General features: G+C 34.9%; 1 protein-coding gene, 1 long non-coding RNA gene and 1 pseudogene across 2 annotated transcripts; all 3 read right to left on the reverse strand.

Moving 5' to 3' along the window:
• The window catches only part of LOC137618995 (piggyBac transposable element-derived protein 3-like), a 53,599-nt pseudogene extending 46,699 nt beyond the window's left edge, over positions 1-6,900 (reverse strand).
• Positions 6,901-14,396: 7,496 nt separating this feature from the next.
• On the reverse strand, positions 14,397-17,553 carry LOC137618656 (uncharacterized). Its single transcript, XM_068348789.1, has 3 exons — positions 15,152-17,553; positions 14,750-14,829; positions 14,397-14,604 (listed from the first exon to the last, which is right to left on the reverse strand). Exon 1 carries the CDS (start codon positions 17,194-17,196, stop codon positions 15,790-15,792), a length of 1,407 nt encoding a protein of 468 aa, XP_068204890.1. The 5' UTR covers positions 17,197-17,553; the 3' UTR covers positions 14,397-14,604; positions 14,750-14,829; positions 15,152-15,789.
• A 4,053-nt stretch (positions 17,554-21,606) lies between these two features.
• On the reverse strand, positions 21,607-22,835 carry LOC137618657 (uncharacterized). The gene is made up of 3 exons (XR_011039781.1): positions 22,460-22,835; positions 22,058-22,137; positions 21,607-21,912 (listed from the first exon to the last, which is right to left on the reverse strand). It is a non-coding gene; the product is annotated as an uncharacterized lncRNA (long non-coding RNA).
• Positions 22,836-27,500: the final 4,665 nt, after the last annotated feature.

Consider the following 27,500-nt stretch of genomic DNA (forward strand, 5'->3'; position numbering starts at 1 on the left):
ATAGAGAACGTTGAATTTAATGTCGCAAACGGCAGCTCTTTGATCCTGCTGACGTTATACAGGATGATTGAAGGATCCCAGCATTTCAAAAACATCCTTCGCTCTTCGCCCCATTCATTTCGTTTGTGCTTCGTGGTGGGGTATTTTAAATACACTAAGTTACAACGCAATACGTGAGTTGGATTTCGCTGTTCGTACGAGACACATTCTCTCTCTCTCTCTCTCTCTCTCTCTCTCTCTCTCTCTCTCTCTCTCTCTGTTGTCATAAGTCGAGCTTAAAATATAATAATAGCAGCGTTTGGATTCTGTCTGATTCTTGTGTTTTGGTATGATTTGCATCAAGTTATTAGGCCTAAGGATTTTGCTTTGGGATTCAAATTCTGGCATAAATCATCATAGCATTAAGAGGCTAAAGTGTGACATTAAAATCTTTTTTAGATTTATCAAATCTTATATTTTGATTTATTAAATTGAGTCTTAGATCCGTTTTCGAATGCATTTACACATAGAAGCGTACGTCTCTTCGTCCAATCATTAGTCGACAAGAGAGCGTGCTTGCGCGCATGTACGTCCAACTAAGCGCGTGAAATGGCCGGGTATGTATCTTTTTAAAGTAGATATATTGGCACGAACGGGGGTGGCAGTAGGAGAGTAGAGCGGTCTTGGCTTTGAGAGAGAGAGGAGAGAGAGAGAGAGAGAGAGAGAGAGAGAGAGCAGGCCGTTGCCGAAGGGGAATATTTTTTTTTTCCGTTGACTTAAACTTGTAATGAACATTTTAGAAAAATGTAGAAACGAATTGTTCCTTGATCCTGTCATTGATATTTCATTTTCAATGCATCTACAGGGAATTCTCTCTCTCTCTCTCTCTCTCTCTCTCTCTCTCTCTCTCATATATATATATATATATATATATATACAGTATATGTATATATATATAAATAAATAAATATATATATAATGTATATATATATATATATATATATACATTGTATATACACATACATACATATTTGTGTTTGTGGGTATATGTATATAGACTGTATATCTGGGTATGTAATTTGTATATGTGTAATTATATAACTCACAGAAATGCACAGTTCACAGACATTTACTTGCTACATGTTTGTTTATTTTTTGGAAATTATATATATACATATATATATATATATATGAATATATATATATGAATATATATATATATATATATATATATTTATATATATATATTTACATATATATATATATATGTATATATATATATATATATATATATACATACCAACAGTATACTGCATATATGCATATGTAATTTACCTAAAGGACTATATATTACGCCACACTTAACCCCTCTCTCTCTCTCTCTCTCTCTCTCTCTCTCTCTCTCTCTCTCGCGTTGAAACATCATAGAAAGTTCTGCGTTATTCAAGGAGTCAGAATACACAGCCGAGAGACGGAGCCCAGCTTACGTTAATGGACTCTGTAACCAAAAATGACACTTCATAAGCTATTAAATCTCATAGAGAGAGAGAGAGAGAGAGAGAGAGAGAGAGAGAGAGAGAGGTGGGGAGGGGGCTCTATATACTTGCTTGTAATGTTCCTTTCATCTTATTTTCTCTCTCTCTATGTATGTCTGTTATATTTATTCCTCAAAAACAGATAAGATTCACATTGACGCTGCAAATGAAAAAAGAAAAATAAACATCTTTCACACAAAGATTTAATTTCCTCCTTACTCTTAAAAACCTCGAAAACTTTAAAATAAATTTAAAGCGTAACTTAAAATAATCAAATTTCAGTTTCGATCACCTCCAAAGCTGCAAAACTAAAAAAAAAAAAATCCCTTGAAACCTCCAATTCTTTAAATAACTTTAAAATTTCCTAACTTGTAAACTCATAAATTGTAGTTAAAAAATATTCTTTAGTATGAAACATACCGCATTACAAACTAATTACCCAAATATTCTACCAATGTCAACACAAAGAAATGTTTTTTTTTTTTTACAGTCGATACAAAACCTAAAAGTGAGATAAGAAAATAAACCCACCTTTATTGATGCTTCCTTACATCCTCTTTACACCTCTACTTGAAGTAAAATCAAAACCCTCACCATTGCATTATATCTTAAAATAAAACCCACATCATTGCATTAAATATTAAACAAAACCAATACCATTTCATTAAATCTTAAATCAAAACTCACACCATTGCATTAAATTTTAAATTAGAACCCTCATCATTGCATTAAATCTTGAATTAAACTCACACCAATGCAATAAATCCTCCAATAAAACACACACTAATGCATTAAATACTGAATTAAAAGCCACTCTATTACATTAAATCTTGTATTAAAAACCACACCATTGCACTAAATCTTAAATAAAAACCCACACCATTGCATTAAATCAAAAACTAAAACCTACACCATTCCATTAAATCCTGAATTAAAACCCATACCATTGCATTAAAATCTAAATCAAAACCCATCCTATTGCAATAAATCCCAAATTAAAATCCGTCCCACTGCATTAAATCCTAAATTAAAATTCAGACCGTTGCATTAAATCCTAAATTAAAACACCCACCATTGCAATAAATCCTAAATCAAAACCCACACCAATGCAGTATATATTAAATTAAAACTGACACCATTACATTAAATCCTAAATTAAAACTCATAGCAGTGCATTAAATCCTAAATTAAAACCCTCATCCTTGCTTTAAATCCTAAACTAAAAGCCACATTATTGCATTAAATATTAAAAAAGACTTACATCAATGCATTAAATATTAAATTAAAACCCACAAAATTACATTAAATCGTAAATTAAAAATCATCTCACTGCATCAAATCCTAAATTAAACCTCATAACATTGCATTAAATCTTAAATTAAAACCCACATCATTGCATTAATTCTTAAATTAAAACTCACACCAATACATTAAATCCCAAATTAAAACTAATACCACTGCAATAATCCTAAATTAAAACCCACACCAATGCATTAATTCCTAAATTAAATCTCATCACATGCATTAAATCTTATGTTAAAACCCACACCATTGCATTAAATCCTAAATTAAATCCCATACCCATGCAATAAATCTTTTGTTAAAACCCAAACCATTGCATTAAATACCAAATCCCACAATACTGCATTAAATCCTAAATTAAAACCCTTACCATTGCATTAAATCCTGAACTAAACCCACACCATTGCATTAAATATTAAATAAAAAAACCCATCACTGCATTAAATCCTAAAAAAAAAATCCACAACATTGTATTAAATCCTAAATTAAAATTCACACCAATGCATTAAATTTTGAATTAAAATCCCCCCTATTGCTTTAAACATTAAATAAAAACCCACATCACTGCATTAAATCCTCAATAAAAATCCCTAACATTGCATTAAATCCCAAATTGAAACTCACACCAATGCATTAAATCTTAAATTATAACCCATACCATTGCATTAAATCTTGAATTTAAACCGACATCAGAACATTAAATCCTAAATAAAATTGACAACATTACATTAAATCCTACATTAAAACAGACACCATTGCATTAAATATTAAATTAAAACCCACACCATTGTATTAATTAGTTATTTAAAAACCCATACCACTGCATTAAATCCTAAATCAAAACTCACACCATTGCATTAAATCCTAGATTAAAACCCACAACATTGCATTAAATATTAAATTAAAATCAACACCGTTGCATTAAATATCAAATTAAAACCAACACCATTGCAATCAATCCTAAATTGAAACCCATACCTTTGCATTAAATCTTAAATTAAAACCCATACCATTGCATTAAATATCAAATTACAACCAACACCAATGCATTAAATATTAAATTAAAATAAACATCATCCCCTTAAATCCTGAATTAAAACTCACACTATTGCATTAAATCCCAAATTAAAACGCATAACAATGCATTAATTCTGAATTAAAACCCATCGCATTGCATTAAATCCTAAAAATTCAAACACTCACATTCTTTGCCAGGAAAATCTATTTACAATAACATTTGCTCATACTCAAAATCTTTAGTGCAAAATTTCACAAAAACTTCTTTAAATCCTAACTTAAAATCAACAAAAATGCTTTAAAATTCAAAACCTATTAAATGACCCTCAGATTTGGCCAATATGAGGCCTTTTCTGTCATTCTAAAACAATACTAAACCCGTAATCACGCTTGAAATCATTCTACATTACATGAAAAACACTTCCTTTGAATTACTTTAGTTATGCATAAATATCCTAAAAAACAAAAAAAAATTCTTTATTGTCACAAAAAAAAAACCCCTTTATGTCAATAATCCAGACATGAAATCATACTCTAGTAAAACTGCAAAATGGATCCTCCAACATTGTCTCAAAACCATCTTTTTATCTATATGAAAAAAAAAAAATTGCATAAAACTCACATGGAAAAACAAAAGGAAAACAAATCTTCATTGCCATTAACATTTTCCTTTCATACTCACAATATATGTGCATTGTCTAAAAAAAAGTCTTTTTATCTATACATACAAGCAGTATTAAAACCAATATTTAGGCATAAAGACCTATGAACAAATCCCTCTAAAAACCAAATCGTCATTTCCGTTAAAACTTTCTCCTCATACTATCTATGGGCTTTGTCTCAAAGACCTCTTTTTATCTATACATACAACCAGTACAAACACCCAAATTTACACTTCAAAAGTTATGGAAAAAAAAATAACTAAAATATCTTCATTGGCTTTAACATTTTCCTCTCAAAACTCACAATCTATGTGGAGAGCAACGGCATTGCTCTCTCTATCCCCTTCGGTGTTGGAGGCGAGGCAGGTGTAGTGTCCAGAGTCCTGATGCTGCAGCTCAAGAAGAGTCAGACTCCGCCCTTTTGTTATCACGTTTTGCCTGTGTAAAGGTCGACCCTGTAAAGGTAATATGAGAAATCTGAGTCACTCGATAGGAATTAATAGTCGAATGTATATGTTATACTGATGTTAAAATTAGTCAGATAAAGATTGTAAGCATTCTACTCATACACATCGCTCTGGATAAGTCAAACAGGTCTTTTTGAATGAAAAAAATATAAAATAACTTAATTACCTATCTGGATAAACAAATTGAATTCCACTGGCTGCCTATTAAAGCTAGAATTGAGTAATGTGAAGGAACCCATCAAGTTATCAGAATAGACGTCCAAGATATCCAAAAGAATTACTATATATCCTGTAGACATGAAAATAGTTCAAAATAGTTTCAATTGATTAGAACCAAGAGATATGTCTACTGTAGGTTCTAGGGCTTTCAAACATGCGGTCCCCAGATAATACAATAAGCTCCCACTAAAAATCCGAATGACAGGAGATATTAAGGCTTTTAACATGAAACTGAAGACTTTTTTGTTTTCCAAATGCTTCTATAAATTGGATTTGACAATAAATGTAGAATACGCCGTGGAATACTTTAAATTCCCAAGGTTGTATACGGCCAACAGGTTTCTTAACTTAAAGAGAGCACAGACCCATACCTACGGGCTGCAAGTGTGCAAGAGCCCGTACTTGGCAGTAATTGCCAGGCAGTCTGCAACAACAACAAGCCTAGACCCAAACGGACTTTGTTAAATGAAGGTCAAACGGAATTCTTTGAATAGATTAAAATCAATATATGCCTTAAACATAGGCCAAATGGATATTTCTTGAGAGAGAGAGAGAGAGAGAGAGAGAGAGAGAGAGAGAGAGAGAGAGAGAGAGAGAGAGAGAGAGAGAGAGAGAGATAGAGAGAGAGAGAGGGGGGGTGTCTTTTAGAGAGAAATGGTTAGAATAGTTCAAAACAAGAATTACCAGATCTTTCTGGTTAGAATAAACAAGTCAAGTACTTATCTTTATATGAAGAAAAATTAGGAAAAAAATTGATAATCCAAAATGAATAATATTGATCCCTGTTTAACTAAAAGGAAAGTCTGAGTAAAAAGGTGAATTACAATAATAGTGAATATAGGGTCAAGTCCTATTTTTGCCAATAGAGATTTTTGCATAAGGCGCTAGATGTGAAAATGTGCCAATAGGTCGACCGCATATTTTTATATGTATAATATCAGGATCCTCTTTGAAAATTTCTTTCGGGAATAATAAAATTGTAAAGGTGAGACTGAAAAGGCTATTATGAAAGGTCAAAATGCATATATATATATATATATATATATATATATATATATATATATATATATATATATATATATATATATATATATATATATATATATATATATATATATATATATATATATATATATATATATATATATATATATATATATACACACACACACACACACACACATATATATATATATATATATATATATATATATATATATATATATATATATATATATATATATATGTAATGGATATCCACGCTGTAGACCTTGCAATCCTCGAGTGTGGAGCGCAGGCATAGCACGGTGGTATTTTTTCCTCCTAGGGGAGGCTTGAGACTTGTACTCCGGAAGTGCCTAACCTGCATTACACGCAGATCCTTAGTACAGTGGTAACGTGTTTGCCTCGCATTCGCGTGGCAAGAGATCGATCCCACCCAAGGCCGTGAGTTTAAGCTGTTTACTGGGGAGGATACTGCTGTGGTAGGGCACCACAGTGGGGGGCTGACGTTCTGGTGAGCATCTATTCTGATGGAACTAGAACTGAAACCCGACACCTTTAACCTTTAGTACTCTCCCCGCATGTGCCGCAGGCCATAATTTTCCCACGCATTCATCTCACGACACTTTCGAACCGTACAGCACCCTTGCGTTACACGTATTAAACCCGTACTGAACACTCAGCACACTCACTACCAATTACATCGCAGGAGTTCATTGCTACGACTAAAAAATTCCCAGACACGTACAGCTAAAAAATTCGTACGGCCAGTTGTGCCCAACGCCTCATATAAGGCTTGCTATCAATGCCGTTTGTTAGCTTTTGAGGAAAATGTATAACTATGAAGCAATGATTAGAGAAACTAAAAAATAGTATATTAATAAACAGATAACTATAACTATACCTACATCACTCTTACTACTTAAAGTCTCCGGAACCTTTTCTGCTTTTCTTTCCTAAATCCTATTTAACCTTTCTTCCTCCGTGAGTCTAAAGATTTCTCGATTCCTTTCTCGTCACAAAACACCTCTATTTTTATATTTCATACCTCTTTTGGGTCTGGGCTAGTTAAGTACACTAATATTTCTGAATTCAAGAGCCTTGGCTCTTAAAAAATTAATATTACTGATGTAAACGAAGCAACCTGAATTAAGTTACATAAATCAATTAAATTGTTAAATAATCTTTTTTTATTCATATATAATTTTTAATATTTCTGTTAGGCTTACGAATGAGAGAAAGAAAGCAATATTGTAATTAGGAGAATACTGATTTTTAGGATAAAGGAGATTTGAAAGAAACAATGTTTTCCTTCGATGATGATCCGTACAGAAGAAATATTTACATTTGCATACTCAAAGTGCTAATATATATATATATATATATATATATATATATATATATATATATATATATATATATATATATATATATATATATATATATATATGTATATATATATATATATATATATATATATATATATATATATATATATATATATATATATATATATATATATATATTAGAACAGTACAAGAGGAGAAGCTAAATCATAGGAATAGACATGAATGTTGAGAGTGGGGAAGAGAAGATATGGATATGAGGAGGTACATGGAGAAAATGGGTTTGGAATTAGAAATTAAGATACGGATTATATATTAGAGATCGTTCAGTGTGTTGAATTAGCATGCATGAATACATGGTTTCAGAAGTCTGATAAACACCTGATAATCAACGATAAGGAATGGAAACCAAATAAGTTACGTCTCGGTTAGAAGAGCAGACGAAAATAATATGGTGAACTGTAAAGTGATTCCGGGTGTAGCATGCGCTAAACACCATAGACTCTTAAAGACGGATTTTAAAACGAGAGGTAGAAAACCCATGAAGAGATCTAGAATGAAGGTTTGGGACCTTAAAGGAGAAAAGAGAGAGAGTAATTTAGGAGGATTGTGAGAGAAAGGCCGACTGGAAAGTTTGAACTTGAGAGATTTGGAGAGGGTAACGGATGAGAATATCTTGGTGGGTATGAAAGAAATATGTGCAGGGGAAACGGAGGAATTACCTGGAAGAACCAGGCGATATGGTGTGTCGAAAGGAGAAAAGTGGTGGTGGGATAGAGAAGTGCAAGAATCGGTTAAAAGAAAATCAAAGGCATTTAAGGACTAGAAAGTTAAGGCATGCACAAGGGGCAGAAGAACTCTACAGAGAAGAAGAAAAAGACTCTTGGGGGAAAGTAAGTACAGCTGTTGGAAGAGCAACAGAATAATAGAATTAAAATCTACGAATATGGGAAGAGAAAAGGATATGTATACGATTTCAAACTTGAGGAATAGGCAGATAGGATTTGGGGCAACTGGGAGTCATCAGGGATAGAGATGAAAATATATTGCATATATATAGAGATATTAAGAGGTGATGGAAAGAATATTTTGAATAACTTTCTTTGTTAGAGTTCTCTTGCTTGAGGGTACACTCGGGCACACTCTTCTAATTTCTCTTCATGTTTTGTTAAAGTTTTTACAGTATAGGAAATATCTAATTTAATGTTACTGTTCTAAAATATTTTATTTTTCCTCGTTTCCTTTCCTCACCGGGCTATTTTCCCTGTTAGGGCCCTTGGGCTTATAGCATCCTGCTTTTTCAACTAGGGTTGTAGCTTAGCAAGAAATAATAATAATAATAATAATAATAATAATAATAATAATAATAATAATAATAATAATAATAATAGCAATTATTATTATTATCATTATTATTATTGTTATTATTATTAAACTGAAAATGAGAAAGAGCTCGGAGAAGCACAGAGGGGGGAGGAGCCAGTGGTGAAGATACGGAATACAGAAGTGAATGCCCACTTCACTGAATAAAATAATAAAGCAACAGGTCCATCAGAGTTTCAAAATGAAATGGTCAAAATACTAGCTACAGAGGGGGGGGGGGGGACAATGGATGCCGGACTTGAGAGCAATGTGGATGAGTAAATAATGCCTAAAGACTGGGAGGAGAGTCTAATGATATCTATATCCATGCAGAAAGGTGTTATCAAGGAAAGTAGTAATTATAAGGAGTTGAACTAACAGAGCAAGGTTTGAAAGCTTTTGAGAGAGCACTAGATGATAGATCGAGAGAGATTGTAAAGATTGGTAAACAGCAGTATGGATTTATGGGGAGAGAGACTGTGGATGCAATCTTCATAGTAACGCAGCTAAAGGTAAAGAAGCTACAAGAAAACTAAAAGCTCCTCTGTACTTTGGGGGATCTAGGGAGGGCTTAGGATATAATACCAAGAGAAATTATGTTTTGGTGCTCGAGGAAAAGGAAAGTGGAGTCGGAGAAGTTGGTTAGATTGATAGAGATGATGTACAAAAGAACAGACAAAAGTATTGATAGCTGTTGGGGAAACAGAAACATTTGAGATTAGTGTTGGATTACACCGGGGGTCAGCTTTAAGCCCGTTTTTATGTGGTAGCCATGGATGTGTTAAGTGAAGAGATCAGAAACAATGAGCCGTGGGAGTTTCTATATGCAGATGATTTAGTGATTACAAATGAAAATGAGGAAGACTTGTACAAAAGTGTTTTAGAGAGGCAAAAGACTTTGGAAGGGGGTTGGCTTGAAGGTAAGTTTGGATAAGACTGAAGGTATGGTGAACAATAAGAGAAGTAGAAACATGATAGCCATACATGGAAGTTGTGACGAGGGAGGGAGAAGGTTGTGACTCAAAGGCAGGAAGCAATCAAATGAGTTGTATTATTATAGAACACTCTCCTTTATATACAAAACCTCAAGGCAACAGGACATAACATGTTCACAAGAAAGACAATGTTACAGAGGAAAACCAGAGACATGAATTTTCATGTTCGTTTTAGTGCGAGGGAAGAGCGAAGATACAAGCATAATATATACAAAAGGAATTATGTACAATTGTGTGACACACGGTTGGTACATGGCTCCCCCTCTAAAAATGACATACTGAACATGTTAAATAGGTGCCCTGAATCTGGAGAGGTAGTAGTAAAAACTGCGCCGATTAGCGGCAGTGAGTGGCTGTAGAAGTCGATGGTTGGGGTGCGAGCGAGTGGTGGATGATGGGTGGCTGTGTTGCCGCTCAGGCTCATCACGGGGTAGGCGAGTGTGTCCTACGGCATTCATAGGCGTGTGTGTCCTACGGCATTCATAGGCGTGTCTTACGGCATTCATAGGCGAGTGTGTCCTACAGCATTCATAGGCGAGTGTGTCCTACGGCATTCATAAGCGTGTCCTACGGCATTCATAAGCGTGTCCTACGGCATTCATAGGCCTACGGCGTTCATAGGCGTGTATGTCCTACGGCATTCATAGGCGTGTATGTCCTACAGCATTCATGTCAGCTTCGGTTGAAGTTGAATAGGTGTCCTCTTCGTCACGAGTGGAGGCGTTGATGGAGGTTTTGAAGGTCATGAAGTGTCTATCCATAAGGGCACGAAGTAGGTTCACCTCACGAGGAGAGCTGTCTGTGGCAGGTTGCAGGCGAGTGATACTGGTCCTTTTCCCGAGGGTGAGTGAAACCCTTTGGTCCCCCAACGGTTGTTGAGAGAGCTGAAAAGGCGTTGCTATACGGGCGGCTGGCGACGGCGAGTACTGCTGCAGAAGGTTTGCGTTGACGGCGTCATAGTAACGGTGAGAGGTGGAGGGGGGGGAGGCGGGAGGAGCGAGTCACTCCGGGGTCACCAATGTGACGGGCCAAGAGAGGGTTGTGAACTCAAAGGCAGGAAGCAATCAAATGAGTTTTATTATTATAGAAAACTCTCCTTTATATACAAAACCTCAAGGCAACAGGACATAACATGTTCACAAGAAAGACAATGTTACAGAGGAAAACCGGAGACATGAATTTTCATGTTCGTTTTAGTGCGAGGGAAGAGCGAAGATACAAGCATAATATATACAAAAGGAATTATGTACAATTGTGTGACACACGGTTGGTACAAAGTAGAAGCTCTGTTGTAGAACTGGTGGAATAATTTAAATAATGGGACCTACTATAAGTCTGAAGCAAGGATGTGAGGCTGAAGTTGAGGATAGGATAAAGATATTTCTACTTCTGAATAGATCCTTCCTAACCCAATTTCCCACCATCTTATCCTCTCTTGGTCCTATACAACCATAACGTACCCTAAACCCCTTTAACATCATGACTCCCATCCCTTTGTAACTTCTCAACAAATTTCAGGTTAAACAAGTCTATCTCATAAGCATGCAGTTCTTAGCAAAACATTAACATGATGGGGCCTCCCATTAACCTTTAGTCTTCTCAAATTTTACCACCATTCTACTGGTCCCTGCCCATTTACCTCGTGTCTAATCAGTAGTACATTAAGAGCAACACCCTTCTCAACTTTTTACAGACTAACCCGCATCACAAAACTTGACATCCATTGATATGGCATAGCTACAAAGAAGACCAAACAAGCAAATGATCCCAGGCACCCAGTCTACAACCATCGTGATACAAGAAGACATCTGAAAGCACGGAAGACCTTCATGACCATAAAAGCACTATATACCTGAGCCCTAACAAAATACAGACTACTAAATTGAGACTGAGTGACAGTCAGACCACTAATAATGCCCTCCCTAACCTTATTGAAGACCTGCCCTGTGGATTCTCCCTTACCAGGCGGAAACGGGTCACCCTGAACAGGATAGGAGCTAACCTTCAGATATGGGGTTACACAAATTTGGCTGTGTGCCCCTACGGTGAGCCAATCCAAACAATGAATCCCATCTTCTGTAGCTGACCATTAGGGCCTACCTGTTCGGACACGGAACTAAGAACAGCCACCGATACAGCACTCCAATGGGTAGAAAAATGGCGGGATAAGATTATGATGATATTAGTAAACAACCCATTTCTACCTTTCCACTGTTTCCTACCTTCCCACCTTTCTCCAGGTCAACTACTCTTTTACCACAGCTTTTCCACTTTTGAATGACCCTTTATTAGCCTATATCTCTCCTCTAAATCTAAGTCCCTCCCCAATCACCTGAGATCTCCTGCTCCTGACAACCCTTCAATAGATCCATATCCACTTCTACTAGACAATACATTTAATCCCACACCCTTTAGGACAGGTCTCGCACAGCAAAACGAAAACCATTTCTAATATACCCAACCCCTCCTTTACCTCATGCCTCCATTCCAAACTCCCTCCTTTACCACATGTCTGCAAAGTGCTTTGTTGCATATCGTCATTTCTCTCGCAGCTTTCGGGATACTGTTTCATTGATCAGGCCACGGGACTGTGTGTGTACGTGTACGTGTACGTATACGTGTACGTGTGTGTGTGTGTGTGAGTGTGTGTGTGTGTATACATGCAAACGAGATTGGAGGTATTTGTGAAGGCATTGTTGATGAATTTGTTTCGCGAAATGCGAATTTTGCCAAATTTGATGTTAAATATTCACTGTAGACTATCTGCTTATATCACTAATATTTACTCACGATTTTTAGGAAATTAATAGCCAAATCAAGTGATTTTGAGAATTTTCCTAATGTTTATCAATATGCAATAAAATAGATTTTCGTCTTGGGTATTTTTTGTCAATGATTTTGCAAAAATGGATTAAAAAGTTCTTATTCATATTTTCTCATTCGTTAAGCCATAAAATGTGGACATTTCACGAATGCTTAAAAACGTTAATATTTCATGAATGTTGAGATATAAAAATTGCATTAAACTAACTTTTCGTGAAATTCAGGAAAATTCTTGACTCATTTTGCTATTGTACAAAATATCTGGCAAACTCAATATCGTTAATTCACCTTATCTGCTAATTTAAAATTTTAGTTTTTTCTTGTCCTTCACATAATCTGTACTTTATAATCTCTTTGATTTAGTTTTCTCATTGTCCTCTTCCTTATATTCTGAATCACCTTCTTCAAAACATTTTGATAGTCTCTTCCACTCCTTCCATTTATCCACGCAATTTTCGAGCCTCGCTTCCCATTCTTCCCTCTCTTTAACACCACAACTCCTTTCCAAACTTCCTTCCTCTTCTTCCCCTTCCTCAGAAGATCCCTGGAATACATTAAGGAAGACCAAAATGGAACCCGCCCTCCTGAGGCAGGAGGATGGACCCGCTTATCGACAGGGAGAACAGACGACCACTGTCAATGTGGACGGCACCTTCATAAGGGTGACAGACTCTAATAAGGTGCCAAAGGAGAGGTTCCAGGGAGCCCTGAGAGGAAATAGCCATTTGAGGGCTTCAGGTTTACAGTTGGGACAGGCGAAGAACCAATGAATAGTTAAACTCCAGAGACGTGTTGCTGAAATATAACCTTGTGTAGTATTCATAATATTCATTCATTACTGTGTGAGGTTAGGAAGGGTTATGTAGATGATTTCAAGAAGAGATGACTAGAATCTGTGGCTTCAGCAACAGATCCATACACCTAAGTTAAATTTGCCTCCAACTTTGGTCTTTGAGGGATGTAAGCACATACGGGTTAAGGGAGTTCTATCATAAAGGAACAAGTAGGAGACTTGTATCTGTACCTAATTGAAAATAGAGCTATCAACTCAACCCCCTCTACAAAAAAACCTTTAATAGCAACTAAACTACTTCCAAAATAAGAATAATTGAATAAAAAATTTAAGCAATACCAGTTTCTGTGGTGTGGGATAAGGGTTTAAAAGGGCATCATAGATGTGTCTATTTTAAAAACCTTACAACTGAAATTACCAAGGAGGTTCTCAAAAAATTTGTACTATTACTAAATTACCTCCTTACGTAATACTCTAATAGGATTAAAGAAAGCTGTTGGATATTTAGAAGGATCTGGGCACTGGAGTTTCCAAGGAAGAGAGAACTTTATCTGGGATTAGTTACGAAAGTAAAATTTTGGAATAGCCCAAGATGATCATCTGTAATATTTAATGTCATGGAACTAATATGGAACAAAATAAGAAAATGTTATTTATTTGCTCTAACATGGAACATAATAAAATGCTATTGTTATGAATTAATATGGAACAAAATAAAAATAAAATATTTTTATGCTCTAACATGGAACAAAATACAAACAAATTATTTTTATGCACTAAGATGGAACGAAATAAAATAAAATGTTATTTTTATTCACTAATATGGCACAAAATAAGAAAATCTTATTTCTATGTTTCAAAAACTTAAACAGAATGTACATTTATAACAAGAGCAGCGAGAGCAGAGTAACAATAACTTTAATGTCAATATTGGATAAAGAAACTTTAAAATTAAAAATATTAGATTCTTTATTTATATTGAATAAATATTAAATATGGCAAAGCAATGGAACTCTGATGGCTGAAGTGGAATCCTCAATCACTAGTGACTGCCTGTGGTAGAACCCACTCAACTCTTGCCTGTTTTTGAAAACTATGGATTCTGCAAATCACGAAAAAATTTCCATCAAAAACCTAATGTAAAATTTATCTAAATTCCCTTTATAAACAATAATGAATAATATACAATATATAAACATCAAGTACAAATATACCAATACAACATTACATACAACTGAACTAGGTACCTAATAAATTTGCCAAGACCAGGAAGATAACTGAAGCCGATGATACTAGGCTACCTTCCAGCAAGCACAAGTAACCTAACCTAGTAACAAATGAAAAAATTAGGCTCACTAAAATCCTAAGTTAAGTAATATTAAAATACATATGAAAACACAAACTCAGGAAAATAGAATCTGACACGGTATATCGATTTAAGCAACTCTGAACACCCACTAGGCTATTCTATGCACAAAACAATGATTTGGAATTAAGCTAGAAATAACACTAGTAATTTTATAATGAGCTTAAAATCCATAGAAAATTTATAATTAGGGTTGAAGACTTGAATAATTAATATTCATTTCAAATATTATAACCCCCTAACCAAAGTTGAACCATATGCCACAAAATCATAGGAAACTTACGGGGTTGGTAGGCCTTATCCTTAAAATCCCAATGCAAATTGAAGAGCAGCAGAAGATCCCATTGTTGAGAACTATGTATTCATACATCTTGATATTGCACTCTTCATGGTAGCACTCGTGGTAAGCAAATGCAGGAGAGGTGGCTTTAAATTGAAGTGTTACTCCATCTTCATAGCACTTCTACACTCGAAGAAAATATTATCCAAATATATCCAATATGTCCAATATGGCCAATATATATATCCCATCTGCCTCCTCACACTTCCCTCATTACCAGTAGGTGAAAATTTTTTCCCAAGGATGATGGAATCAGGAACTGCAAATATTAAAATACAGCCAGCAGAGCCATCTATGGACTGAGCATATTATCCTTGAAACTCCCTTTATTTCTTTTTGATTTTGCTTTGTATGGCAAAAGGGGGGTTTCAAGGATGAAACAAATATGAACATAAATAAATATACATATACACAATTTTATAAATTTTCTACAGAATTAGTATATAAAATAATTCTTCAACACTCCAAAGGGGGGATTCGAATTTAGTCAAAATTCGAATGGTAAAGGTAATGTTACAAAATTAAGTAACATTCTAAGGAGAAAAAATAAAAATTACCAACACCCAAATATATACTACATACTAATTTCTCAACATATCTCTTGTTCTTGCCTCACTAATGACAGCAGCCTCTCTCTTTTTTCTTTGGTGTGTACTACTGTCCTCTTTAATATCTACCTTTTCTTCACTGTCGTTAGTCACAGGGCTTAAGAGAGGTATTACTGAAGTAACATGCCGTCTTACAGTTTCACGAGAAGCTCCCTTAAACACCTCTATGTCAGTTACTTCATCCAAGTCATTTAATTTTACTTTTTTAACAATACCCATTGGGTAATTTGAAGGTTTCATGTGCGGTTCTTTTAACAGAACAATATCACCTATTTGAATTCTTTTATGTGTCACTGGTTTATATCTACTCTTTTCGTCTGTAGCTTGTGACACTAAGTGTGCTATAAATTCTGAATTATAAATGTTAATAAGTCGAGACCTCACATTTCTAAGTTTTTGATACTTGTCTAAAACTTTGCTAACATGATCATCTGCCGTCCAGTTCAGATCTTCATCTGGATTGCCCTGCAAGTCAGGAATAATGTTAATAGACAGCAATTCATGTCCATGAATTAATATTTCTGGTGTAATTGCATCAGGCACTTCATCTGTGATACTGTCTCTCAACCCTTCTTTGAAGGCAATAGGGCGCCTGTTAACTAAGTGAACGGTTTGCTCTACAAAAAACTCAAAATCACGGAAGTCTAACACATTATTTCTTAATGCTCCATAGATTAAACGCTTACTCATCTTAACACAAGTCTCAACAAGTCCTCCTAATTTGTTACATCCCTTTGGATACTGCTGAAACTTGATTGACTTTACACCATTTTCTTCAAAATATGCCTGACTCTCAGGATCACCCAGGAAATTAGTGACCACATTAGCTCCAGCTACCAACTGAGATCCAAGATCTGATAAGACTAGTTGAGGGATTCCATACTGATATGAATGCATTTGAAAAGCTCTTAAAAATTCTTTTGTAGTGAGATCTAAACAAATTTTTAAATTAATTGACCTCGACCAGAGACAAGTTAAACATAGAACCCAAACTTTGCTCTTTTTACCATTAAGCTTAACGTTATACGGTCCAAAATGATCAATAAAAATATACCTGAATGGTATAGAGGGAGGGTCAATCCTAAAATCGCGATAGGCACTTTGATTGACCTTAACCGTTCTCTCTTTGAATCTCTTACAAATGACACATTCTTTGATGACCCTTTTTACTACTGAAAAGTAATGTGGAATCCAAAACTTTTTTCTCATCTCTGACAAAAGGGAATAAACACCAGCATGAGAGAATTTCTCATGAAAATCTTTTATTACTAACCGAGTTAACTTACTGTGTTTGTGAAGCAAAATAGGAAAGTTGACAAAAGTATCTTTTCTCCATTTAGGCATCTTACTTCTAATTCTTAAGAGTCCATGATCATCCATGTATACATTAAGTTGAGCAATAATATTAGGAATATCCTTTACTCTCTTATTTCTGTTTTCTAAATACTGGAAAACTTCACCATACCAGATTCTCTGATCATTCCTAATGATATGTCTAGTAGCTTCCAAATGAAAGGAGGATGCATCACCAAAGTTAAAAGAAACTGAGTTTGCTCTTCTTTTGAGCAAAGCAATGAATTTAAGAACGTACTCGTGAATTCTAACAAGCTTAGAGAAACTGGAACACTTGTCCAGGACGACTAAATGTTCAGGGTTTGATTCTGCTAAGACTTGTGATTCACTTAATTTAGATGCAGAAATTGAGAAGGAATTTTCATTCAATGGATTAATATTTGGATTGGGTACAACTATATCAAATGTGTCAGCATTACTGCACAGTTCATCCCTTTCACATCTTAAAAATTCTGGGCCAGTGAAATAATTAGTTTTCAAAAGCTGTTTGTACGACATAGGCCTAGTTATACAATCTGCAGGGTTCAAGATACCACTGACAAAACAAAATCTAACTGGGTTATTTTCACAGGTCCTTTGAATGTGATCCAAACGATTCATGATAAAAACACTCCTTTTATTCATTTTATCTAATTTGTTCACATAAGAATTAATCCAGCTCAGTGAAACAATGCTATCCGTATACAGTACTGATTCTACAATTCTAATAGGTTTAGGGCACTGAGGACCTGCCAAATCCTTACTCAAATCCAATAATGTTTCTGTTCCCAAAACTATCCCTTGGAATTCTAGAGATGGAATACTTTTGCTTTCTAACTGCTTGTTAACCAAGCGATTCTTTGCTAGAACAAAACTGACTTGCTTAGTTTCTATGCACTGAATAAAAATTGTTGTCCCATAGATTATTTTACTGCTGTCAGTAAATGCAATTAAACGATATGACCCATTTCTCTCCCCGACAACTCTAGGTACCTCAATTGGAGGAGTCATGTTAACTTGTTTGGCTATGTTACGCCATTCTCGTTGTTGCTCAATGGACAATTCTGTATCCCATCCTAGAGAAGTGTTTAATTGAAGTTCATGCATAAATAAACGAGCTCTGTTTAAAATAGGTCCATTGAAATTATATGGATCAAAATTTGAAGCAATGCTTTTCAATATCAGTCTCTTAGTGTTTGCTTTAGAGTCTAGCTCAAATTTAGGAGAGGAAATACAATCTGTTATTCGGTTCCACTTTAAACCAAATATTTTTACTACATCAGGAGTGACTTCATCCAAATTCTTATCTATTTTTTCTTGGAGCATAACATCATTGGTAACGAATTGTTGTACTTCAAATTTATATGGATTAAAAATGTTATTCAAGTTATCAAAACCCCAGTGTAAGCTTTCAGAATCATTTGCAGTGAACGCACCATTATCCATGTATATCAAAGAGTAAATAAGTTTCTTCAATTCCTTTAAGTTGTCCAAATCACCTTCAGTGTCTAGCATCAATATTTTGTACAAACCAATCATCAATATTGTTGGGCTACACCTTAGCCCAAAACTTAGACGAAGATTCTTGTATGCTATAATGGTAAAATCTCCTTTACTTACATTTTTAAACCAAAAGAATAATAATTTACTTTGATCAGTTTCATTTAATGCTATCTGCTGGAAAGCTTTCTTTAAATCAAAGCACAATAAATGAGAATCAAACCTTAAAAGTAGCAAGGCAGTAGACAATTTCTGATTAATACAAGGGCCAGCCCACATTGCCTGATTGTGGCTAATAGAGGGGGAGCCATTACTTTGTTTTTCACACAAATTAGAGAGAAAAACCATTCGGCATTTAGTAGTACTGCGGTCTAACTTAAATATTCCCATGTGCGGCAAAACACTGTACTCTGGGTGTTCTTCACAAAACTTATCCAAATTATCAATCCTTTCAATTAAGTTTTGAGCTACCTGAGTCTTTATGTTATCATCCATTAATCTCAAAAATTCATCATTCTTCGATAATTTCTTTAGGTTAGATTTCAAAATTTGCTTTGCTAAATTTGTGTTCTTTCCCAGCAAATGAGAAACACGACCATTCCATAAAAGTGGCATTATCAACCTGCCTTCTTCATCTCTTTGTGTATTATTAAGTAAATACCTAACTAATTTCTTATTATGTTCAGTGCTCTCCCCATCTAAGTCAGTTCTATCTTTGTGCAAATAATATGAGCATTCTCGCTCTAAAATATGATCAGTAGCTTTTTGCAATTTATGCTCGCTGATCCTGCCATCATGATCCAAAATACAGATTGTAGGATCCTCTGCACTTCCAATACATCTGACACTAGACTTGAAACATGAAGTCATAGGAAATTTAATATTATCAAGTGATTTACCTTGCTCATTTAAATTCTCTTCCAAGCCAAAAAGTAAATGAGTATCATCATGCAGGCTAGGAAGAAATTTCAAATTTGCAATTAATTTCTCAATGTTTCCTATTAACATAATGCCAAATCTTGTTTCATAGTACACACACTGACCACTATGACCAAAACTAACCATCTTTTCCATAAGACAATGAGCTGAATTTGCCCCCAGGACAAACTGAATGTTTGATATGTCTTCTCTAGCCTCATCAAGAAACTCATCTAAAAGCTTATAACCATAATTTCTAAAACTTCTAACAACTTTACCAAGGCCGGGTAAATTCAAATTTATATCAATACCTGGGACACAAATAGCTTCTATATTATGTGCTGTCTCCCCAATCTTAACAGAAATTTGAACTATCTTGGTACGATAGCATTTTGCTCCATTAAACCCATTGACAACAAGATCAAAATTATCTTTCACAACTTTGAAACACTGACCTTCTAAAGCACACTCAGAAATGAAATTAGCTTGGCTACCTGAATCCTTCAATCCTCTTATTTTACTAGGGCCCAAAGTACAAGAAAATGTGGGTAAAATTGAATTTATGCCCCCCTTACTCTGAAAGGAACTACCTGGACAAACTACCCCATTCTGTGTACTATTTTGAACATCTTTTGATTTACTTTTCTCGTTTTGCTTAGGGTTAGGAACTGCTTTTTTAGGATTACGCACCAAATCTCTGACCTCGGAACTTTCATGATTATCTGACAGGCAAAGAAAGGAGAAATGCCATCCCTGACAATGTTTACACTTTCTGGAAAATCTAAAATGACACGAACTATCCAAATGCTCGATTCTTGCACATTTAGTGCAACCATTCAAAATGCTCAACCTAGCTATCTTTTCCTTAGCAGTAGCGAAATTAGGGCACTTATGGATTGGATGATCACCATTAACCTTATCACTACAAAGTGTGCAAGAATTAAAAGGATTGGAGCTTTTAAAATGAACCTCTGCTGCTAAGTTTGAACTTTTACTCAATCCTAGTTTATCTTGATGCCTTTCATCAGAAGGCAGTTTACTTTTACTTAATTTACCAAGTTTATTTGCATTCTGATACCGTTCATTGGCTTCAAAAAAGTTATCAACAATTTCACTTGTAGTGGGCTTTGAATTGTTAGTAATTTGTATTAACTGATTTCTGAAAGTTTCATTCATTCCTCTTAGGAAAAAGTACTGCAAAACATCATCTATATCCATTTTCAAAGTCTTAACAGCTTCTTGTAATTTTCTAATATTACTAATATACTGAAAGGGTTCTGAATCATAACCTAACTTCAGCTCTTGAAGTTGTTTCATCACATTAAACTTTTGAGTTGGAACCGAGGCAAAAGCTGTTTTTAAGAGTTCCTTTGCATGGGAATAACCTTGTTTGTCTGCTTCTAAAGAGTCTATCAAAAGTAAAGCCTTGCCAGAAACCTGCTGTTTAAGTAACAACAACCTATCATAATCTGTGTAAGAAAACTTTCTAGTAGTTTCCTCAAACTGCTGTAAGAATAATTCCAAACTTTCATCATCAGAACTCTTAAATTTAGGCAAAGGTGCTACTGGACTTTTAAGACGACTAAGAGGAGTTTCATTCAGATTTTCACTTGTGCTTCCATTAACATTAACCTCTAAGAGCAGCAACATTTCAGAAATTTTATCTTTATATTCTTGACAAGAGCTAAATTCAATTTCCATTTCATTTTCATCTTCGCTCTCTGACCACTTCAAAGATATGACTTTACTATCAAACCCTTTAAGTTCTTCCTTAAAATTCTTAAGTTTTTCAACAAGATTTAACTTTTGTGAGCTATTATACTGCGAAAATTTATGCCTTTCATTAAATTGTCTAGTGACTTGAGAGCGGATGTACTTCCGACTCATAACAAGAAGCCTAATGTCTGTCATGATTATAGAAAAATTTAATTCTAAACGTCAATGCAGCCTAACAAAAGAAAAAATTTAAGATAATTATAGTATTCGGTATACTGACCAATAATAACAACAATAATCCAAATAAAAATCACCACTCCTACAATGCTACCCAAGTGCCACCAGTATTGAGACAGCCTTCAGTGCCCCACGTTGGGCGCCATTTCAAAAACTTAAACAGAATGTACATTTATAACAAGAGCAGCGAGAGCAGAGTAACAATAACTTTAATGTCAATATTGGATAAAGAAACTTTAAAATTAAAAATATTAGATTCTTTATTTATATTGAATAAATATTAAATATGGCAAAGCAATGGAACTCTGATGGCTGAAGTGGAATCCTCAATCACTAGTGACTGCCTGTGGTAGAACCCACTCAACTCTTGCCTGTTTTTGAAAACTATGGATTCTGCAAATCACGAAAAAATTTCCATCAAAAACCTAATGTAAAATTTATCTAAATTCCCTTTATAAACAATAATGAATAATATACAATATATCAACATCAAGTACAAATATACCAATACAACATTACATACAACTGAACTAGGTACCTAATAAATTTGCCAAGACCAGGAAGATAACTGAAGCCGATGATACTAGGCTACCTTCCAGCAAGCACAAGTAACCTAACCTAGAAACAAATGAAAAAATTAGGCTCACTAAAATCCTAAGTTAAGTAATATTAAAATACATATGAAAACACAAACTCAGGAAAATAGAATCTGACACGGTATATCGATTTAAGCAACTCTGAACACCCACTAGGCTATTCAATGCACAAAACAATGATTTGGAATTAAGCTAGAAATAACACTAGTAATTTTATAATGAGCTTAAAATCCATAGAAAATTTATAATTAGGGTTGAAGACTTGAATAATTAATATTCATTTCAAATATTATAACCCCCTAACCAAAGTTGAACCATATGCCACAAAATCATAGGAAACTTACGGGGTTGGTAGGCCTTATCCTTAAAATCCCAATGCAAATTGAAGAGCAGCAGAAGATCCCATTGTTGAGAACTATGTATTCATACATCTTGATATTGCACTCTTCATGGTAGCACTCGTGGTAAGCAAATGCAGGAGAGGTGGCTTTAAATTGAAGTGTTACTCCATCTTCATAGCACTTCTACACTCGAAGAAAATATTATCCAAATATATCCAATATGTCCAATATGGCCAATATATATATCCCATCTGCCTCCTCACACTTCCCTCATTACCAGTAGGTGAAAATTTTTTCCCAAGGATGATGGAATCAGGAACTGCAAATATTAAAATACAGCCAGCAGAGCCATCTATGGACTGAGCATATTATCCTTGAAACTCCCTTTATTTCTTTTTGATTTTGCTTTGTATGGCAAAAAGGGGGGTTTCAAGGATGAAACAAATATGAACATAAATAAATATACATATACACAATTTTATAAATTTTCTACAGAATTAGTATATAAAATAATTCTTCAACACTATGTATTAATATGGAACAAAATAATAACAACATTTAATTATTATGTACTAATATGGAACAAAATGAAAAAAAAATGTTATTTCTATTCACTAAAATGGAACAAAATAAAAAAATTTTATTTCTATGCACAAATATGGATCAAAATAAAAATGAAATATTATTCTTATGCAGTAAAATGGAACAAGATAAAAAGAGAATGTTATTTTTATGCACTAACATGGAACCGAGTATCAAATAATTTGAATCTTATCAAGAATGGCTATTGTGATTCGCCAGGCAAGAGGCCGAGAAGGGATATATAACAGTGGTTAATTCACAACGACAACTCTGGAATCAGACAGTTTGCAACAATAGGTTACAGAAAGGCCTTCTGAGAAACTGTATGGAAATTGGTTCTTATGGGGGTGGGGGGGGGGGGGTAGGACGAGGATGGTCTTGTCTCCGAAGATAACTGGAACCCTAAAGACTTGGGATAGGGCCCATCAATAATCGTCAACAATACAGGGAAGTTTCACACCTCTGATGTTTATATATATGAGATCGTTGGGAACATGCGAGGTATTATGAATATTTCAAACTATAAACATGACGTTGATGATAATGATTTTGAGATTCATTGTTAATACAGGTATCTCGGGAGAAAATATAAGTTTTGTGAAATTGAAGAAGAAGAATGAATAATACACTTTCAAATTACATTTACGGGAGAGAGAGAGAGAGAGAGAGAGAGAGAGAGAGAGAGAGAGAGAGAGAGAGAGAGAGAGAGAGAGAGAGAGAAAAAAAAATATATTATATTCATGTAAAAATAAAATATACTTACAATTTATGAAAAAAAAATGGAGCTTTCCAAGGGGCAATCTAAGAGTAAATTTAATTTTTCATAATCTGTGGTTTCTTTTATTTTTCATACATATACGGAAAATTATGATATATACAATAAATACATACATACATACACACACACACACACACACACACACACACACACACACACATATATATATATATATATATATATATATATATATATATATATATATATATATATATATATATATATATATATATATATAAACACCACCTAAAATCCCTTTCCACATTCTCTCTGTCTATCTGCCAATAAATCTCTCAATCCTGCTCCAGCCCAAAGTTACACCACGAAACCTTTCTCTCTCTGCCTTATATTCTCCGACTCAATAAACCTCCAGAGCCGTTCACTACAGACCCCCGACGTCCAGTGGTGCTGGTGAGGATTACTTTTCCATTCAAGAAAGCTAAAACATAGGGAAAACCACAGGAAAACCACCAGGAATATTGCCTACAATTTGCAAACACTCTCCCCTGGGAGCAGAAGGACGATGGAAGGGAAATGTCAAAGCCTGGTCAAATGTGACCTCAGGTCGCTGGAGGGATTGGGTATTCGAGGTCAATTAAACTATAGTGTAATGAATGTTTAGATAAATGGTTTTAATTATATTGTTATCATATATCTAATAATGTATACGACTCATCAAAAATGGTGGATATATATTTAGATATGCACATACACAGATTTGACCTTTCCCACTCCCCCCCTTACCAGGGTATGACTACTTCATATATCTCCTACCCAAGGACGGGGAGAGATTGAATAGTCATACGTATGGCAATGACATTCAATGTGACATGAAATATATATATATATATATATATATATATATATATATATATATATATATATATATATATATATATATATATATATGTGTGTGTGTGTGTGTGTGTGTGTGTGTGTGTGTGTGTGTGTGTGTATGTGTGTGTGTGCATGTGTGTGTGTCTGTGTGTATGAAAATTTTTAACCACTATAATTACAAAAGAAAGATAAAGGGGAAAACTATGCGGCAGTGTCATAGGTAAATAATGATCATGACTTCAGTAATTTTACCTTCACTAAGCCCTGATGGCTAAAGTGAGAGAGAAGTAAAATACTAGATTTAGTAAGTATGTATACAACAACAACAACAATTCAGCCTTTTCTAGTCTACTGCGGGACAAAAGCCTCGAATATGTCTTTATTCATGCTTAGGGATTGACAGTTTTCATCACCACGCTGGCCACTGAGGATTGGTGATGGTGGAACGTTTTCGTCTGCTCGCTCACAGCGAACCAACCTAGCATGGGCGACCGTGGCTAGTACAGCTTTGCTGAACATGGCGTTACACAAACCTTTCTCTTTGTTCAGGTATCCCTACTCAGAAAGGGGTATATATATACATAATATGTGCATGTGTTCATATGTGTGAGTGTTTTGTATAGGTTTACCACAGCAATCTTCACTTAGGTACACACCACCATCCTACTGCCAGCAAGTTACTGGGCACAGGAGTCAATGACACATCCATCTGGGCACGAAACTCCTGGCATTAAGGATACCTCAGAATAGTCCACTGGACCCGTCTCATGTAATTGGCTAGGTTCCTTGTTTAATTGGCATCCGAGTGCCAACCTAAATCTGAAACTGGCACTCCCGCTCTGCGGAGCCAGAGATCATTTCCACTATATTGAATCAAAGACTATTTGCTGTCAGGTGAGATGTCTTGACCAAGGAGTCGACGTCTGGTTCCCAATGACTTTGTAATTGATCATTGGAAGAGGATGGATGGGAAAAGCTGCTTCTTGGAGCCAATGTTTATAGACTGACCATTTGGAATGCATTTGAGGACACCTTAAGGAACCGAGGATCACCGTAATTCATCCATAATATTCGAATCCAAAGAGATTATCATCATTATTACTTGCTAAGCTACAGCCCTAGTTAGACAAGCAGCATGCTATAAGCCCAGTTGCTCCATCAGGGAAAATAGCACATTGAGGACAAGAAACAAGGAGAAATAAAATAATCTAAGAACAATAACATTAAAATAAATATCTCCTATATGAAATATAAAAACTAACAAAACAAGAGGAAGAAAATTAGATAGAATAGTGTGCTCGAGTGTATCCTCAAGCAAGACAGTTGAAGACCATGGTACAGAGGCTATGGCACTACCCAAGAGTAGGAAAAAATAGTTTGATTTAGGAGTGTCCTTCTCTTAGAAGAGCTGCTTACCATTGCTAATGAGTCTTTTCTACCCTTACCAAGAAGAAAGTAGCCACTGAACAATTGCAATGCAGTAGATAAGCCCTTGGGTAAGGAATAATTGTTTGGTAATCTCAGTGTTGTCAGGGGTATGATGACAGAGGAGAATCTGTAAAGAATAGGCCAGACTATTCCGTGTATGTGCAAACAAAGGGAAAGTGATCTGTAACCAGAAAGAAGGGTCCAATGTAGTACTGTCTGGCCAGTCAGAGGACCCCTTAACTCTTAAGCGGTAGTATCCCAACGGGTGGCTGGTGCACAACCCAACCTAATACAGTAGTGGCTCAGATCTAATATCAGCCTCTAAATATTTCAGTAATGTTCCTTAGCCCCAAAGATTTTATCCTTAGTATTGTATCACTCCTCGGAACATTACTTGTTTAGTCTAAAATGTGTTAGGAAAATAAATGGATCTCGAAAAGGCAACTTATACTCGCTAACACTCCCAAAAATGTTAGCAACATTTCTGATCGTAAATGAGATTTTTTAGCTAAATTTCATTTCTCAAGTGTTTTCTAATGCTTTTTCAACTAAAGTATATCGCAATGGTCCCGAAATATATTTATTAATACTTACTGAAATCTAGATGTATGCTGCAAAGATGGCTGTGGAAATATTTAAGACCAGTCTTTCTGCTGAGAAGTATTACAGAATTATTGAGCTATAAAGATTGATGTGAGAAGAGTTAAAGAATATTGGACGGTCAAGTGTTGGTAATGAGACACCTTAGAAATACAAAATTCCAAAGAAAATCATTAAGGAAATGTTAGGTCTCAAACATTATAGAATTGCTGTATATCAATTGCTGATTATGAGAAATATAACGAAATCTCTCGTTGATGAACCGACTTCAGGAAGTTCTATCAAGAGTAAAAATAAAAGTAGAGAGTGTAATCAGAGATTTTAGGACTGTTAAAATTTTATTCAAATCTACGGACCAAGCTTTGCCTTTTTCATATGTTGACCATGGATGAATCTATTGATTAAGAAAAATCCTTGATCCGGATGACAGATAAAATCTTATCACTTCTAAATCAGTCTAATTCTAACATATCCGGAAATTGTTATTAAAGGTCATCCGTAAATTTTTGAGTTAGTCTAATGACAAACGAATAAATAGAAAGACAGAGGTGAAAGCAAACCAAATGTTCCCATAAAAATGAATATGCAAAGCTCATCCCACAAACTTTAACCCCTGACTTGAAATGTCCCCAAGGAACCAATACGAACTTATTGAAGACGGAAGTGTTGACTCCGAGAGCGAACACATCACAGGATGAGAATGACCTATGATTCCTTACAGTAGAAATTAATCGTCACCGCCCGGCGCTGGAGTGCCAATTTTAGATTTAGCTTGGCACTCACCTGCCAATTAAACGGGACAACTAGCCAATTACACGA

The sequence above is a fragment of the Palaemon carinicauda genome, chromosome 25, assembly GCF_036898095.1.
Source record: "Palaemon carinicauda isolate YSFRI2023 chromosome 25, ASM3689809v2, whole genome shotgun sequence".
Classification (NCBI taxonomy): domain Eukaryota; kingdom Metazoa; phylum Arthropoda; class Malacostraca; order Decapoda; family Palaemonidae; genus Palaemon; species Palaemon carinicauda.

What these genes read in the sequence shown, in the direction of transcription:
- LOC137618656 (XM_068348789.1), bottom strand. Translation starts at nt 17,196, where the DNA reads ATGGATGATCATGGACTCTTAAGAATTAGAAGTAAGATGCCTAAATGG.